Source organism: Diabrotica virgifera, chromosome 5, assembly GCF_917563875.1.
Source record: "Diabrotica virgifera virgifera chromosome 5, PGI_DIABVI_V3a".
Lineage (NCBI taxonomy): Eukaryota > Metazoa > Arthropoda > Insecta > Coleoptera > Chrysomelidae > Diabrotica > Diabrotica virgifera.
Window position 1 is genome coordinate 140,616 of NC_065447.1, and position 19,393 is coordinate 160,008.

Genomic DNA, 19,393 nt, shown 5'->3' on the forward strand with positions numbered 1-19,393 from the left:
TTTAAAATTTGTGTGAAAATAAACAACAAACAAAAGTTAGTTAATAGTTATACTGCCTTTTTAAATAGTTTTCATATACCTATATTTTTGGACTTTTGGACTATTTTGGACAAGGAAAACTCATTCTAATTTGGTAAGTAGTTTTTATTATAATCATATTGTAATTATACATTTGGATTAGGTTGAAATACAGTAGAGCGTCGATTATCCGAACTAATTGGGGGACATAGGTGTTCGGAAAACCGATTTGTTCGGATAATCGAACTACAATATATTGATACATATTTATATACCTACATATTTATTTATATCGTGATAATGACAACTAGCAACTAAACAAAAAAGTGCAGTCTTTGCAACAACATAATTATTTTTGGATACAATATTGAAGAAAATTGAAGATATTTTAAGCGTCAATTACTAACGCTTGCTCGGTATTCGAGTGCGGGACGCGGGAGTCGATAGTTCGAATAAGCGGTCGTTCGGTTGATCGACGTTCGGATAATCGACGCTCTACTGTACATTTATTTTCTCAAGAATGGGGATTTTAGAGAGAAATCCCAAATTAGGTCCGATTTTTATTTTTAAATCATGATTTTTTGGCGTAGATTTATTTATCTAGTAGGTATGTAATGCTTTGATTTACATACTTAATTTGATTACCAACAAAAGTTCTACCAATCTTCATCTCATATATTGTTTTCTTACTGTTTTGTTATATTTTAATATTTTCTTCCACAAAATTTAAACTACATAATCTAATTATATTCAAAACAACTGTCAAACAGTAAAACGTTCAGTTACCCTATTTTTCCACATGACAAATAATGTGGAATTGGACGAGTGAGTCTAGGCTTCGATTACGAATCAGAGCGCCCCGAAAGTCACGGGTTCGATTCCCGATGCAAGTTTTTATTTTTTTTATTTTTTTATGCATTTTATGATTGTAAGTATATTTGTTATATAATTTTTTTTTTCAGAAAATGCGTATTTAAAATTTTTGCCAACAATTATTATCGTTCAGAAATAATTTTTTCTTTGTGGTATTTTTCAATGTGTTTGTGTACGTTTTATTCTTTTATTTTTTAAAATTTTTGGTATTGCCTTAAAAATCACATAATATGTAGTAGAAGTATAACTTCTTACGTGCGTACACATACATTCTTTTTTTATTTTATATCACAGGGTTAGTTGTTCTGAAAATGGATCGCTCCATTCTTATCTGTGTGACTTTCAGTTTGGTAGCCGAGGCTTTTGTTAAAGTAAGTGTTTCTGCTCCATATGTCAACACTGGAAGGACGCATTGGTCAAATACTTTTCTCTTCAGGCATGTGAGCAGCTCACTTTTAAAAGTGTCTCTCAATTTTTCATATGCTGCCCACACAAGACCAATTCTTCTCTTCAGTTCATGAGTCCTAGATGTTTATATTTATGTACTAGTTTTATTTCTTTTCCACCAATATTGATGTTCTGGTTAGGTGCTAAATTTGTCATTATTTTTATTTTCAAGGTGTTTATACCTATTTAAAGTTACGTTTTCTGAAAATGTAGACTAAATACACAAAAACGCCAAACCGTACTATAGAAGTACATACACTTTTTTATGGCAATACTCGTATCTATTTTTATGTATACTCTTTTCATTTTAGGTTTAAATATAAGGATGAATATGAAAAGTTTAAGCTAATTTTGAGTATAATTGGAATAGTAATGGCACTACTGAATTTTATCGTCAGATTTCGACCATTAGAATTAAGTTACATATTTTTGTTAGTTTGGTATTACTGCACACTCACAATTAGAGAAAGTATACTTAAGGTAAGATATAATTTATCTTTAATACTGCAAATTTGTTTGTGACATTACTGTACACGTTAAGTAGACCTTTTGGTAGTAAAAAACCAATTTGGTTATGTTTTTTCATATAGAATTTCATTCAAACACTTTCTGTGAAGATATTTGGTTTTTTATTCACGAAAAGTAAAATTTTAAACCTTGTTTTCAACGAAAACTTTTCGTTTATAATTTCGCAAAATCTGTGTGTTATTGCGTTGCCGCTCCTACAATACTTAGAGCAGATTTATCGATGGATTCTTATGTAGTTTTGTCTTCTGAATCCAAATCTGAAAACGGCATTTCGATATCTCTAACCGTCTTCGAGATAATCGACCTCAAAGTCTAAAATGTGACGTCACAATCCTTTTATTTTCTTCCGTCACACTAAACGTCAGCTGAAATCGTTGCTATTTAGTAAATAGGCTAGTTTTTTAATCTGAATTTGTTAAGCAAAGCATAGGATATTTACATTATTTGAGTTTGACGCTTCGTGAATGTCAAACGAAATTTTAAATAAAGTATTAATAAAATATCAATGACATTTGATAGTGAATTTAATTATTATATAAAATAAATACGATGTTCAAAAATACAATTTGAGTATATTTTGAAAGCAGTAATTTATTAACAATTTTAAAAAGGTTTATACGAGTATACGACCTCCCCTTAAATGGGAGTACCTAATGATAAATGGACTGTTCCATTTGTTATGAAATTAAAATTGTTATTATAGTCGGTTCGCTAAACTCAGACACAACTGGCTAGTGATTTTAGTTTTAGTAGGTAACTTTTTTGTTTTTTGCCAATTTTGCCAAAGTTGGCAAGATTACTAATTATTTAGTAATTATTCACTATTTAGTAATTATTTTGTTTTTGCCAAATTGGTAAAATTACTGACTAAAATCACTAGCCAGTTGTGTCTGAGTTTAGCAAACCGACTATATGAAATGTTGTTTCTAATAAAAAATTATGGTCTGATATGTGCAATTACATCCTTCTAATGGAAAAAAATATTTGAAGACTTTTCTCAAATTATGGATACCAACATTTTCATTTATAAGTCTTTTATTTTTAATTTTACGAAGAAAAGTTATTTTTCATAAAAAGCTCTTCATGGTCTAAGATTTGTGATGCAACTATCATATATCAAATTTTATTAATTTTATACGATGTATATAAAAAATATGAATTTCGATCAAGAGTAAAGTACCTTTATAGTTCACAACATTTAAATTAGAATGATATAATTGCACATTAAAACATAATTTTTAATTCTAAACAACTTTTCATAATAGCAATTTTCCATATTATGAATTAAAATACGTAAATAAACAAAGTTTTCGTTATGATAATGCTCGCATTTTCAGCTTGTTTTTATATAGAATTAGTCCAAAAACCATATCCTTAAAAGCAGACCCCTAAGAAAAATAATGTGCCTAAACTGTACAAAATTCAATGAAATCCAACAAGACTTAGAAGAAAACCTTTGTTTAGATCAAGTAGATAATGATGCTGAAAACATTTAAGTCTACCTCAAAGACAAAATAAACTGTAAGCTATGGATAACTGATGACACTTTGACTGCGATTCAATGTAGAAAAGAACATAAAACTAAATGTGGAACAAATGATGAATACAGAATGTTACCGAAAGAAATAGAAGAATGCTATAAAGACAAAGTGTCAAATATCTCCCAAATTTGCGATAAATAGAAAAACTGGTTGTCAGAATTACCAAGAGATTTATTTCAAAAGGTCAAACTCTTTACCATCTACCAATCTAAATACTGATACTGACGAAATATGGGAAACATGGCGAAACTATTGTAACAATTTATATAGAAATTACTAGACTCAAGTAGAAAATCCATAGTCCTCAAACTTGCTGAGAGAACCTACTGTCTTGATCTCTAAAGTAAAAGATACACACAATACCAGAAGAAATGCTGCAATCACTTGGTGACAAATAGTGATGAGCGAGACTGGTCTTGGTCTTGCAGCAAGACCAAGACCGCCTTTTGGTTGCAAGACCAAGACCAAGACCGAACCTTGCAAGATCACGCAAGACCAAGACCAACTTGCAAGACTCTTGCACTTTTTTGAGAAAAATTGGTTTTTATTATTTAACTTTATTTTTTAGTTCAATAATATATACTGACATTGTAAGAAACCTTAAACAATATCGAATTTTTAAAATACATAATATTTTGGTTATATTTTTAAGTCGTTTTGATTAAGTTAAACGGTTTGCATTTTCTCAACCTTCAAAGTGTCCAGAAGGCAAGTTTTCAAACAGCGACAGTTCAAGGACAATTGAAATTACTTGTAAGACAAAAAAATGTAATTATAGATAGGGTAATCCATTAAAAAAAAAAATGCAATTAAAAACGGTTTTTATGTAACAGTAGTTTTCGCTTTTTTGTCTAATAAAAATACTGACACTTATTTCAATTCTTTTCGCATAATCGAGGAAAAATGTAGGTCGTTAAATTTAAAATGAATACAAAAAATATCATAATAGATTTTGAAAAGGGATTCACAATGCTGTGAAAGCATTGTGGCCTGAATAAAAAATAACTGGTTGTCGATTGTAATGTGTCAAGCTTGGTATCGCAAAATCCAAAGCTTAGGTTCAGTTTCTGAATATAATGACAAAAATTCCGATACTGGGAAATTTTTAAAATTATTTTTTGGATTAATTTTTTACAATCAACGAAAGTTGGAAGTTAAATTCTTTGTGAAAATCCCGGATGACAAACGTGTAAGGAATTTTACTGATCTCATAGTTGAAAACTATTTGGAAGAATCTAGGTTTTCCCCAGAAAGGGCCAGTAGTACAAATAGTATGTGCCGCACTTGAAATGCATGCGCATCATTTCAGTGTGTTTTAAATTCTAGTTTTTACTACCCACATCCGAAAAAAATATTTGATTTTTGTGTTCTCTTAAAAAAATTTAATTTATGTTCTTAAATTTGACCCTCGTAGGATAAATACTACAGTGTTCGAGTGAAAGGAGCAGATCATTATCTGTTAACAACTATAAACCGTTTATCCCTTTTCGTAAAATCCGTGAATTGAAGGTCCCCGACCATTTGTGGCACCTTTAAGAAGCTCTTTTTCTTTAACATTTTATTAAAATACAGGGGCAATAAACAATAATCAAGACGTGGTCTGAAGGCAGGCGCAGGTATCGACAGCATGCAAAACACAACGTGACACAACCGAAGGCCGGCAATTGCAACAAGGGTTGTAAATGCAGGTTTTTCCTACTGATAAACATTACCATTATAAAAATATACTCTAATCTCTATATAGAGAGAAATAATTAGGTCATTAGGTGAATGTATAATGTTAAAATTGGTATCCGTTTGAAACTACATTCTACATTCTGTTAAAATTTTAAAGCAAAAAATATAGTTTTATTCTTCACATCTTTATTTATTTCAATGTACATTTTATTCGAAATTGTTTGGTTCAAATTATTACTACCAAAAAAGCAAGACCAGCAAGACTCTTGCAGCAAGACCAAGACCAAGAACAAGACCGGCTAGTGCAAGACCAAGACCAAGACTGCCTTTTAGCTGCAAGACCAAGACCAAGCTTGCAAGAACAAGACCAAGACCAGGCTAGTCTTTAGCCTGGTCTTGGTCTTGTTCTTGTTTTGCTCATCACTAGTGACAAAGGATTAAGATTACCTATCATCCATTCTATCTCTGCGACTGTTTGGAATTCAGAGGACTAAGAGGACTGTCACCAACCAGATGGTTAGACACTTAGAGCAGCTCAAGATAAAGACCAACACAGAAATTTTGTTGGAAGTATTGGATGAAATCACCATCCTCAGTAGTGGGGGTCCAAGAGAGAGAAAGAGAGAGTCCAACTACAGAAAATATGATATTGTCATATATGTTTTGGGTCCAACTTCTTTACAGGTGTAAAAAAATGAAAGTTATATTTTTCCAACATTCTGTAATGCATCTAGAAACCTATTGATTTAAGGAAGAGATTAAATTGTATTACTTGTTTTTGGACAAAGTTTTTCCTTATAGTCTAGATTTTTTGAGATAACTAACTAAATCGTGATATAAATGTGGTTTTGTCACAGAGGATACGCAAAATTCTCAACATATTCAATCATTACAATATTATTGTCATAAATGATATTCAAGTTCTTGTTTTAACTTCTCTAATTGTTGATGTATATATAGGTTAATGGTTCTCGAATAAAGGGATGGTGGAGGCTACATCATTTTCTATCAACAGTAGCTGCTGGAATACTGCTCATCTGGCCAGACAATGACACTTGGTCCTTATTCCGGAATCAATTCATGGTTTTCAACATTTATATAAGTAAGTACATGATTATTTGACGCCCAATGGCATGAAAACATTGTTTTTCTTGTGTCTTCTCTCAATTTTGAAAAAAGTGAAGCATTGGAAACAAATTTGAGAGTAAGAAACTTAACGTACCTTATAAAAACCTTTAAAATTTTATTTTTTTAATGTTTCTATTCTTATCTGTTGCTTAGGAAATTTAGAAATTTTGGTTTTTTATTAATGTCAATAACTTTTTTACTTATAATAACGTAATTATACGTTACTTATACGTGTTTACTTATACGTTAATACCTTTTATTAATGTTAATAACTAGACAAGACGAAAACGGCGGGTTCGTTGGGAAAAATATTCCCATGAGATTTTTTTGCATAATTACATTCGTGAGACATCCCAGAATAAGGATCAAGAAGTCGCCCACGTGAAAAGTGGGCCAAATTTTTTTTAACAATTTCTTTTAATCAAATTGCAAAAATCAATATTTTTGGCCCGGGAAATTTTTTTGTAGGTTTTTTGGACCATTCTGGATAAAAAATGTCTCTTATAATTTTTCTCTAAAGTTGATCGTTTTCGAGTTATAAGCAATTTAAAATTGAAAAAAACGAAAAATGGCGATTTTCAAGGCTTAATAACAAGGTTAAAAGTGATTATTATGAAAGTCAGTAAGTGACTAAATCAAAGTTTAATGCCCCCCTCTACAAGATCCTGAAGAAATTTTTGTCATTATTTTATTACTAAGCTGTTATTTTTAAGTAATAATATTGAGTGCCATGCACGTTGTAGCCGGCCGTAAATGCTGAGTGCGAGAGAGATGCCACTCCGGCAGTCCAATTGTGCATCTTACTTTTACTCACATTTACGGCCGCCTACCACGTACATGTCGCTCATTATTATTACTTAAAAATAACAGCTTAGTAATAAAATAATGACAAAAATTTCTTCAGGATCTTGTAGGGGCGGCATTAGACTTTGATTTAGTCGCTTTCTGACTTTCATATTAATATCTTTTAACCGAGTTATTAAGCCTTGAAAATCGTAATTTTTCGTTTTTTTCAATTTTAAATTGCTTATAACTCGAAAACGATCAACTTTAGAGAAAAATTATAAGAGACCTTTTTTATCCAGAATGATCCAAAAAACCTAAAAAAATTGTACGAGCCAAAAATATTGATTTTTGCAATTTGATTAAAAAAAATTGAACCACTTTTCACGTGGGCGACTTCTTGAACCATATTCTGGGATGTCTCACGATTGTGATTATACAAAAAAATCTCATGGGGATATTTTTCCCAAGGGACCCGCCGTTATCGCCTTGTCTAAACATGAACTTGGAACCTTCTTGTGGTGCTAAAATATTCTCAAAATTTTAAAGCGATCGGTTAAATAGTTGCTTAGTTATGTTATTTTATTTATTTTTCTCAATTTTTTACAACAATTAAGTCAGAATGTAATGAAATTAAAGTAATTCTACGCATAACCTATGAAAGCAAAAGGTTTTATTATATCAATATTATTAAAAAACAAAAAGAAAACCTTTTTTGTCCTTTTTTTTTTGTTAAAATCCCTAAAGAAGTTAATCACTTTTTTTGTTAAATTCAGAGCAGCTTTGTTTATAACAATTAATAGATCTGATCATTCATTCATTCATTTAAAGAACATTCTTTAAAGCTTTAATGTGTCAAATTCGAAAAAGATTGTCTTGGAACGGAATCGTCCACAAAGCTTCAAAATGCGGTCCTCAAAATCGGCCGGTTTTAAAACTCTCTGAAGCGATGGTGGGAGAAAGTGCTTTTAACTGTACCTTTGGTTCTTGTTTATGGATTTCGACGTTTCTTTTGATTAATTGGTGTGTACTTTTTGACTACATTACGAATATGCATTATTTAAATAAAGAAGTTGTTTTAATATAAACTATCTAATTTGTTTAAACATTTTTTAAAATTTTTTATTGTGATAGGTACTTGAGGTAATTTTTATTGTACAGCATAACTATTTATGACTAATATATAAACTTCTTCAATAAACTTTGTAAATAATTGATTTTTTGAAATAAAGCAAATTATCCTATTAAATTATTTCTAAAAATAGTATTGGCTTATGTAGTGCTTTTGAAATCAAAAATCTCAAACAAACTAGGCTTTATTTCTTGATAAACTTGCTATTATATGGATGAAAAACTGAAGCTACCAACACTACAACGTCTCATGTAATATGAAGGTTCTTAGTTCATTTTAAAATAGTTATTTATCTACCAAGTCAGTAAAGTTACTCTTTATCGAGCGAGTCTGGTATTATGAGTAGAGCGAGCATAGCGAGCGAGTGACAGACGAGTTCGATAAAGAGTCTTTACTGACGTGGTGTATACAAAATTTTATCGCCAACATAATTTGATATTTATTTTAGCACTTACTTGCAATTTACAACTTAAGAACTTTTTAAATTTTAGACGTCATAATAATTTCATGACAATGATGACAGATAACTTTTCCAAGATGGCCGCTTTCGATTTTTAATCGAGGGTTATCTTACCAATATTGAATAATTACTAAATCGGTAAAGTTTTGATTTATTTTATATGAATATAATTACAAAATACTACAGAATTTCACTTTTTGACATAAATTTAATTGATAATATCGCAAATTGTGTACAATATTTTTAATAATTAAAGTAAATAAATTTTAAGTTCACTCAAATACTCGCCATTTGATTACTGCCATCGACCACTTACATCAATCTCGGTTAATTTGATTAATCGCAGCAGGTAAAGTAAAATTCTTCTTTCAGTACAATAAAGTGTTACTTTACTGCTGCAAATGAGGGTAAATGAGTACAATAATGAATGACTTTAGAGTGACGGTTGGCGATAAAAGTTATTAACATTTTTATAAAAAAAAACCGGTAAAAAAACCGCACACAGAACATTATTAGTAAATCTAGTGTTTACAGGCGTCTTAAGGAATTAGAACGTTAGTATTTAGTATTTGCTTGTAAAATTATCAGGATCACCCTGTAAGAATATAATGAAGCTTCTGTGCAATCACGTATTAAAAAACCCGAGATATCAATTAAAAAACAATTGCAAGTTATTTTAATTAATTTTCTTCGATTGCATATTTTAATCATATCGCGAATATTGCGTAAGTTTGACCTTACTCGTTTTTTTCATCCGCGAAGAAATATAACAAGCACCTTAATGGATTAGCACGGTCTGCCGTGTGATAACATTATCAAAAAAACTGAAAATATATTTAATGTTGATATAATTATTACAAAAATACATTTAACAATGTGATTTAAAATATATTTTAAAATTTTTAACACTTTCGAAATCAATACTTCGAATGCTACGAGGGTAGTACGAAAGGTTTATGGATTAATAGTAAAAAATTACTTTTTATTGCGAAATTGGGAAAAACAAGAATTTCTCCAGTTACAGTAACAATCGCTGCTGTTACATATGATGAGCTTTTACCTCAGAAGTTGATTCAAAATAGTTTGTCGTCTCATATTTATTTAGATTTAGAAATGCATCGATGAAAGTGACATGGAGCTAAATCTGGAAATTAAGAAGGCCGTTGTTAAAGTTCATACTAAAACTCAAAATTCAGAATTTTTAGTTACAGAAGGGAAGTGATCTATTAGTTTTGGTAAATTTATACTTTATACATATTTCATTTAAATGACAATAGATATTTCTTCTCAGTAAGTTATTTATTTTAATTTATTGGAAACTTAGTAAATACTCTATACTTGTAAAATACACTGTAAAATGCAATAACATGGAAAATAGACTGTAATTATAACATATACCTTGAATTTCAAGAATATATGATTCATATCTCTAATAGTAACATTATCACAATCTTAGTGTGATAATTTTACTATTAGAGATAGTATTCCGTATCGAGTTTTTAATCTTATAATAGTAGAAATATCGCGCTTTGGTAGGTTATATTTAAATATATTCAGGTGACGAAGGAAGTTGTTGATGCAAAGAAAGATATAAATTTTTTGACATACTTGAAATATTCTACCATTGTTTTTCCCATGCTTTATTAATTATATTCTAGCTTTAACGTTATTTATTGTATCACTTGATAAAATCTGAGTGGTTCTCACCATTTGTAATGAACTCACTGTTCTCACTAATATTTTTAAGAACACGTTTGTAAAGCGGACTAAACAGTATAAAATAATTTTTTATTGATTCATACAGATGTATAACCTCATAACTATTCATAATCTCAGACAGTTTGTTCTAAAAAAATTGTATCACTCAATATACATAAATATACAATATACATAAATATAATTGCTATAAAAAAATATTTTTATATTAATTCAAAACAAAAAATCTAAGTAAAAATTATAGGCAAAAGGTTATCACTGAAAATATTCGTATATAATAATAATAACAGTTCCTATAATTGAGAATGCTATGAAATTGTTGGTGATGATTCATGAATCGATTCATAGCTATTTACATTCCATCTCACAGATATATTTAGAAGAAAAAGACTAAGTTTTAAATCTAATAGCATATAAAACAACATTAAAAATATTACTCTATATTCCACCAGATTGAAAACAATGGGAACCCTCTCTAGTTACACCTCCGAGGCTTCTAAAATTTGCAAATCTGTTTCAAGAACTGCAAGAACTTCAAGAATTTGCAAGAATTTATAATTCACGTCCCATCTGTTCAGCGCGGTAAAGTTCCAACGAGAATGGTTCCCTTCGTAGTCCAATCAGAGTAAACATGTAAATCAAAAATGAATAACCATTTTCAGTTTCATTGCAACACGAAACTACAGCCGCGAATTATGAATGTTCTTGGGAAAAACACTTTTTTAAAAACTGAACTTCACAATTAAAAACTTTTATTTCGACAAACAAAGATTTTAGTTACAACTCAATAATTTAAAATCATACTTTACTTTAACATTTAAATCAGACTTTAATTTAACATATTTAATCAGACTGAAAAATATTGATTTTTACATGACCTTTTATAATTTTTATTATTGCTGAATTGCTGTTCCAATACGTCGCAATTAATTCCAGAATCTTCAACGTTGCGACGCGGCGGTACTCTCGTGTTGATTCCACATGGAATAGAATAGGATAGAATATAGTGGATTATAGCGGTCGTTGTACTATAACTCGCTTTAAATTCTAGTTCAATCAGAGAGTTCAGCAAGCACCTCTACCGGTCTCGAAACTTATTAGTCTCTCATCAGGAGGCACATTTGCTGCTCTCTCTGACCCAACCAGGACAAACCCCAGCGTGCAGTTACGGATTGCAACGAACGAAATGACAGGGATGCCCTAGCGGCAACCGCGAGCAAAAGACTAAGTTTTCAATCTAATAGCACATAAAACAATATTAAAAATATTACTGTCCATCCCACCAGATTGAAAACAATGGGAACGTTCTCTGGTTACACCTCCGAGGCTTCTAAAATTTGCAAGCCATAACGGATGCTGAGACTAAAGAAGATGAGGGAATTTTACAATTTATAATTCACGTCCCATCTGCTCAGCGCGGTAAAGTTCCAACGAGAATGGTTCCATTCGTACTCAAATCAGAGTAAACATGTAAATCAAAAATGAATAACCATTTTCAATTTCGACTGTAACTAGAATATAATATAGCCTATTATTCTATTCTATAATATATTCTATAATACAGTCGAACCCGCTTATTAGAATACCTGTTATAGGAATATCCCGGTTTAAGGAATAAAAATTTGAGGTCCCGAAACGTTTTTACATGCTACCAATGATCGGTTATTAGAATATCCCGGTTATAGGAATACTTTTGTTTGGCACGAAGGCTATTCCAATAAGGGGGGTTGACTGTATATTCTATTATTCTATTCTATAATATATTCTATTGTATATTATAACTATATAACTAGAATATAATGCGGCTGTAGTTTCGTGTTGCAACGAAATTGAAAATGTTTATTCATTTTTGAGATATATTCATCTCTATCGATCTATAATAAATTGTTATATTATGTTTTTGGTGCGATTTAAATGTTATAAAGAAAATAAAAAAAGTAATGATGTTGTATTTTTTTTTCATTTTAAGGTCTGGTTCAATACCTTCAGTTCAGATACCAAAGAGGTGTCCTCTACAGACTCAAAGCCTTGGGCGAGAGGCACAACATGGACATCACGATAGAGGGTTTCCATTCGTGGATGTGGAGGGGATTGAGTTTTCTGTTACCGTTTTTATTCATAGGTTACTGTTTCCAGTTTTACAACGCTTACACCCTGTTCGTTTTGAGTTACAGTATGGTCACTACATGGCATGTGAGTATATTTTTAATGTTTCTTATTTATCTTTATTTAACTTGACAACCGCAGGAGCGGCTGGCAACACCGCTCGGCGTATTACAGTAAACTTCGCTATCATTTAGTTTACTTATAATCAACTCAAGCACAAAAAAAGAATACCAAATGGGAGAAAAACAACTTAAAATAATCTGCTATGCAGACGACGCAATACTAATCTCTCAAAGTGAAGATGATTTGCAACGTATGCTGCACGAATTTAATACAACCGCTAGAAAATTTAACATGTTAATTTCCCCAAAAAAGACTAAATGTATGGTTATAACAACAGATCTAATAAGGTGTAAATTAGAGCTGGAGGGTCAAATAATAGAACAAGTCATGGAGTTTAAATATCTAGGCATCACACTATTTAGCTCGAAACAGAAGTGGAAGATCATGGTAGGGGAGATCAAGCGGGGATTTTTGCAGTTACTCGAGCGCGTCAGATTATTACATGGGGAGAAACCTTGTACCCTGAAAATGTACCTCTACCATATATTGGCTCTTAATGCAGGGGAGTTCGTTAAGGGGGGGGGGCGAAAAAAAAAATATATCCTTAGAAAAACTCGAAATCGTCAGATTAAGATAAGGTAAGTTAAGTACATGCAAAACAGTGTATATTTCAAAAATCTGACGATTTGGAGGGGTGGGGGCCCTCGGCTAACCACGACTTCCCACGGAGAGGGGTGGGGGGTAAATTTAATATTTTAAATACGAATCCCGCGATATTTCGCGAAATGAGCATCAGATCGAAAAACTGAAAAATACACTTATTGAATATTTTTGAAAAATCTATCGAATGGCACCAAACACGACCCCTGTGATGGTACACGACAACCCTCACGGAATTTTCCTAATTTATTTGTTATAAAAATAAGGTCATAATATTATAATTGCAATTTGTATAATTTATTACGATAGTAGCAAAGTTCAAAGTATTGAACTCATTTGAAAGACTGCAAAGAAAGCACACGGCATTATTGAAATACGTATAGAACCTAACCATATATGGTAATACATATTGGCACTGTTTTTAACTATAACAGATATAAATAGGAATGTCGAGTACCTGAGACATCTTTTGTTGTCGTTGCACTCTGTCGCGCTAGTCAGGGGATCTAGTTACCGAGAAATGGGTTATCCGCGATCTATCTCAAAGTGAACGTAATGTAATTGTACATTTAATTATATAAGAATAACGTTTCTGAAAAAGTTTAAGTTTGTTTGTTCGGGGTAGTGTCTTCGTCCAGCAACCCCCCACTCCACGGAGGTGGGGTGGGGGGTTACTTTAAAATCTTAAATGGGAGCACCATTTTTTATTGCAAATTTGGATTCCTTACGTAAAAATAAGTAACTTTTATTCGAGACATTTTTTCGAATTATCAATAGATGGCGTTATAATCTGAAAAAAACGATTGTTGGAAATGGAAAATTAAATTAAAAATGGACAAGTCCCCACTAAAATGGAAAACTTTACTTAACTGTTTTTGGTTTTAGGACCTACTCTTCACAACCGCACAACCTAATAGGTCCCCAAAGCGCTCGAGTGACTGCACATTTAGCATATCTACTTTGCTCCCTTACCATCAAGTGAATAAAGCAAACAGAGCCGCAGGTTGCCTGAATGAAACAATATGGAGAAATAAAAACATCGGAAAAGAAGTGAAGACAGAATTTACAAAACAGTCATCAGACCAATATTGACATATTTGGCAAAAACACGACCTGATATAGAAAGGACAAAAGAATGTTAGAAACAGCAGAGATGAAAACACTGCGAAAAATAGAAAAATAAATAGAAAAGTATTGAATAATTATAGAATTATAGTCAAAACGATTTGATGAAGAAGAAAAAACTGTTAGATCACGTTATAACCAACTCGGAACTTTCTACTGTTAGTTTAGGATCAAGATGAGCAGTTGACCAAAAACCTCGTAAAAGGGTCCAATACCTCTTAGTATGTTACAATTGTACCCACATTACATATTCATCGAGTTACTTCGGTTTTTATTATTACAATTTTAACTCGAGCCAATCATGAACACATCAAAACTTAAAATAGTTGTACTTTTACACCTGTAAGGCGATTTTGTTTTCATTTTTGACATTTTTTTGTTACTATTGTTTTAACGTCATATACATACGTCATTCATTCATTTTCAATATATGGGAACATCCATAAACTACGTCGTTGAAAAGGGGGCGGGAGGGGACTTTGCTTATTACGAGTACGAGGGTATACGACAAGGGGGAGGGGGCCATGAGTGCACATCCGACGTCGTTTGAAGTTCGCGAATATAAAAAATATATCCTATTTTAGAATTAAAAAAAAAATATATTATTTTTTAAACGCTTTTATTTAGTTCAATAGTTTGCGTCAAATCTTTAGACGTTAATTTAAGTGCCTTTTCTCCAATGCAAATGAAAATTTGCAGACATATGCATTCGCGGGAACAATACACGAATAATCAATAAAAAAAAATTTTATGTTTATTATTTGTTTAAATAAAAAAACGATTTTAATGGAAAATGCTAATCTCTTGTTTTTTACAATGTAAAAATTTGAAACTTTTACGTGTTGTAGCTAATGATATAAACTATACATAATTTCACTTTTTACGTTAATTGTTTACGTTTTGCTTCACAAATAAACAATAAAGTTTCAAATTGTTTGCCGATTCCGACTACTTTTCATATTAGTACATCATATGTTTTATATGACGATATATTTTAATGTTTGAAAAGTGTAAGAATAAAAAGTAAAAAATAAAAAAATATGAAAAAAAAATTTTTAAGGAACGCTTTTCTTTAGTTACGAGTGACTAAAATTAAAAATATTATAAAATAAATCAACTAAAAAGCAAAAAATAAAAAAAAATAAAAAAAAATTGAAAAAATCTAACACATTCGTTAAAGAAAAGCGTGGGGCGAAAACCGTGTATTCGATGAAGACGCGCCACGCTTTTCTTTGACGAAAGTGTTAGATTTTTTAAATTTTATTTTTATTATTAAACGCTTTCATTTAGTTCAATAGTTTGCGTCAAATCTTTAGACGTTAATTTGATTGCCTTTTCTTCAATGCAATGAATGAAAATTTGCAGACATATGCATTCGCGGGAACAATACACGAATAGTCAATAAAATTTTGTTTTCATGTTTATTAATTATTTAAATAAAAAAAAAACGATTTTAATGGAAAACGCTTAAATTTTGTTGTTTTTTACAATGTAAAAACTTGAAACTTTTACGGATTGTATAGCTAATGATATGACAATTATGTAATTTCACTTTTTACGTTAATAATTGTTTACGTTATGGTTTATTAATAAACAATAAAGTTTCAAATTTTTTGCCGATTTTGACTACTTTTCATGTTAGTACATCATATGTTTTATACATATTTTAATAAATATGACGATATATTTTAATGTTTGAAAAGAGTAAGACTAAGAAGTAAAAAATAAAAAAATATGAAAAAAAAAAATTTAAGAAACGCTTTTCTTTAGTTACGAGTGACTAAAATTAAAAATATTATAAAAAAAATCAACTAAAAAGCAAAAAATAAAAAAAAATTGAAAAAATCTAACACATTCGTTAAATAAAAGCGTGGGGCGAAAACCGTTTATTCGGTGAACACGCGCCACGCTTTTCTTTGACGGATGTGTTAGATTTTTTCAATTTTTGTTTATTTTTTGCTTTTTAGTTAATTTTTTTTGTGAGCGGCCGTGGGTAACGGCATAAACGCTGGCCTCATACGCCAGTAGACGTGGGTTCGATCCCTGCCAAAGACAAACCATTTTCATTTCCAATAATGACACGAGCCGTCTCACCGTGCCTCGGAGAGTACGTTAAGCCGTCGGTCCCCCTGGGCTAGTGTACATCGACACTAGTTACTTGAAACAGGGTTAAAGATGTAATTGGCGCTGGAACTATCCGAAAGGATCTCCCCGGCAAAAATGCCATACGATATTATTATTATAGTTGATTTTTTTTATAATATTTTTAATTTTAGTCACTCGTAACTAAAGAAAAGCGTTTCTTAATTTTTTTTTTCATACTATTTTATTTGCTTTTTAGTTGATTTTTTTATAATATTTTTAATTTTAGTCACTCGTAACTAAAGTAAAGCGTTTCTTAAAAAATTTTTTTCATATTTTTTTATATCGCATACTTTTCATTTTGTTTTTATCAATCACAGCCTTAATAATATTGCAAGCAGTTTTATACAGAATAACAAACAATAAAACATTGTTCTATGTATTTAAACAAACGCTTCTATACAGAACAACGTCTGGAAGCAATAAATATTAAACGGTTCACTTATTTACTGAATGCTCTGTGTGAAAGAATTTTACAAGAATGAATAGAAATAAAATATTCTATTCTATTTAGTTAGTACATTGTATCTATTTATACTTAATAAAAGAAATGGTATTGGAATCAAAACAAAATAACTATCAAGATTTATATGATGCAGTTAAGAAAGCATAGGAACTCCGATAAAAGTGTTGTCTTTTGTCTCAATAAAGCTAATTATTAGTTATACAGTGAACTGAGAGAAAAGAGTACGCTGATATTAATGAGCTACATAGTAATACTGATTTGGATACATTCGTAAATAAACTTGGAGAGCTAACTTTAAAAAATCCAGAAATAACGTTGAATTAAAAAAAAAAAGAATGTGTGTGTACTTTGTACGCACGTAAGAAGTTATACTTCTATTATATGATTATAAACGAAATTAATATACTTTTTCTTTATATTTTATTTAAATATTAAATTAATTTATACTTACTACTTCTCAAACATTTTTATTAAAACAGTGCCAAAAATTAAAATAATAAAAAAATAAAACACACACAAACACATTAAAAATGCCACAAATGATTTCTGAACATTAATTGTCGGAAAATTTTTTAACTAAATACGTATTTTCTGAAAATAAAATTATATAATAAATATACTTACAATCATAAAATGTATAAAAAAAAAATAAAAAAATAAGAGTTTCTATTGGGATTCGAACCAACTTACCACGCGGCTGGTATTTGCGTTGTATTGGGATTCACTCGTATTAAAACTTCGCCACAGAGACAGCTTGTAATTATGTGCGAAGATCGTCTAACTAAACAGATTAACCTTTTGACATTTTTAACTTATGTAAATCAAATTATTTTGATTTTGAATTGAAATGATTTAGAATTGAAAAAATACAACAAAACATAGAGTAAGAAAACAATATATTAGGTGAATATTGATAGAAATTTTGATGGTAATCAAATTATGTAAATAAAAGTATTACATACTACTTATGTATTTTGGTAGGTTCAAGGTAGGTATCGGAGCCCGTATAACGACTAATAAATTTCGCAATCACTTGCGTCGTGCAAAGTGGCTATGTTCAAATATCATAACAAAATTTGATCAACTATTTATAAAACACTTACCAGTGTAAGATTCTTTAACTTTGAATAAGCGAGATCTGCGGCACTCATACTAGTCACAGTTTGATGAGCTTTCACATTGGCATGCAACAATCATCTCTTCTATGTAAATAAGTCCAAAAATATAATATGAAAACTATTTAAAAAGGCAGTATAACCATTAACTAACTTTTTGTTTGTTGTTTCTCTTCCTAAAAAATTTTAAAACGCAACAAGCATACCATTATAACCAAACCACAGTCCCACAGCTGTGCCACAGCTGCCATATTGGATAATTTTTGTCATGTCATTTGAACATCCAATCAGAACAAAGTTATAATGCGCATGCACCCGGTCGCTAGGTTTTACCATATAAAATGTCACCGTCATTACGCCCGTAAAGAAGTATAACTTCAAAAATCTCTAAAAAGAGGGGTCACGAGTTGAAGCTGCGACGTCGGTATGAGGGAAGAGGTCATCTGTAAATGACGCTTTACGACGGAAGGGGGGGAGGGTATTAAAAACTCCAAAATTTTCACGACGTAATTTATGGATGTTTCCTATCCTGTTTGGTTGATATTTTATTGATGCTGATTAATTTTTTTAGGTACCTGTTTTAAGTTTAATGTTTTTGATCCTTTTCGTTGGCAACACTGTAACAACAATTTCGGTGATACCTTCAAAATTTCACGAAAGAGTGAAACTGCAGTATCGCGTGATGAGTCAGAGATTGAGCTCCCAATTATTGAACAGAGAGGTAAGTAACAATTCTTACATATATGTTTGTCAACTTGGGCCCCCATTTGCTTTGTTTTGAACCATACAAGGTGTCGATTTCGCCAGTTATTGCCGTTTTGTTTTTGAACAAATTAATTTGAGTAAATAGTTTAGTTATATGATGCCTAATAAAATAATGAGAAAAAGCATTGTATTCAACAGGTTATGTATTAGACCAGGAACCGAAGCTTTTCACCTCGCAATTTTTACAGAATTGACCGATTTGCTTGAAAATTTGAGAATAAGTAGTGGATAATCCAAGGATCAAAATCTATATGAATTTGAAAGGCGTTTTTACCATGGGGGTGGTTGCCACCCCATCCCTGGGGTGGAAATGTTTTATTATATTTTGACCGCAAAAGTTAATAAAAACATTCATTCTAAGCAAAAAATGTTCTATACATTTTTTTGATAAATTAATAGTTTTCGATTTATTCGCATCGAATGTGTTAGTTTTGTATAGAAAAAATCAATGTTTTTCGATATACTCATTTACGATTCACTCAATTTTTGCCGTAGAAAAATTTTTTTCAAACCAGGTTCTTGGGAATTAAATAACCTACAATTTTATATTAAAACATTTTTTCGTATGTCTGATACTAATCTTTCTATTCTGAAGAAAATGGCATTTTTTACCAAACTACAAAAATTCGTTATTCGCTTTTAACTCCA

At 30.7% G+C, this 19,393-nt stretch overlaps 1 protein-coding gene across 2 annotated transcripts in view; it reads left to right on the top strand.

The window, feature by feature from the left end:
- Positions 1 to 19,393, top strand: part of LOC114333874 (transmembrane protein 120 homolog) — a 35,161-nt gene that overhangs the window by 8,066 nt on the left and 7,702 nt on the right. For both annotated transcript variants that reach the window (XM_028283871.2, XM_028283879.2), the window contains exons 4-7: positions 1,650 to 1,818; positions 6,045 to 6,186; positions 12,273 to 12,496; positions 18,552 to 18,701. In XM_028283871.2, the coding sequence (XP_028139672.1) occupies positions 1,650 to 1,818; positions 6,045 to 6,186; positions 12,273 to 12,496; positions 18,552 to 18,701 (685 nt within the window). The remainder of the gene's footprint in view (positions 1 to 1,649; positions 1,819 to 6,044; positions 6,187 to 12,272; positions 12,497 to 18,551; positions 18,702 to 19,393) is intronic.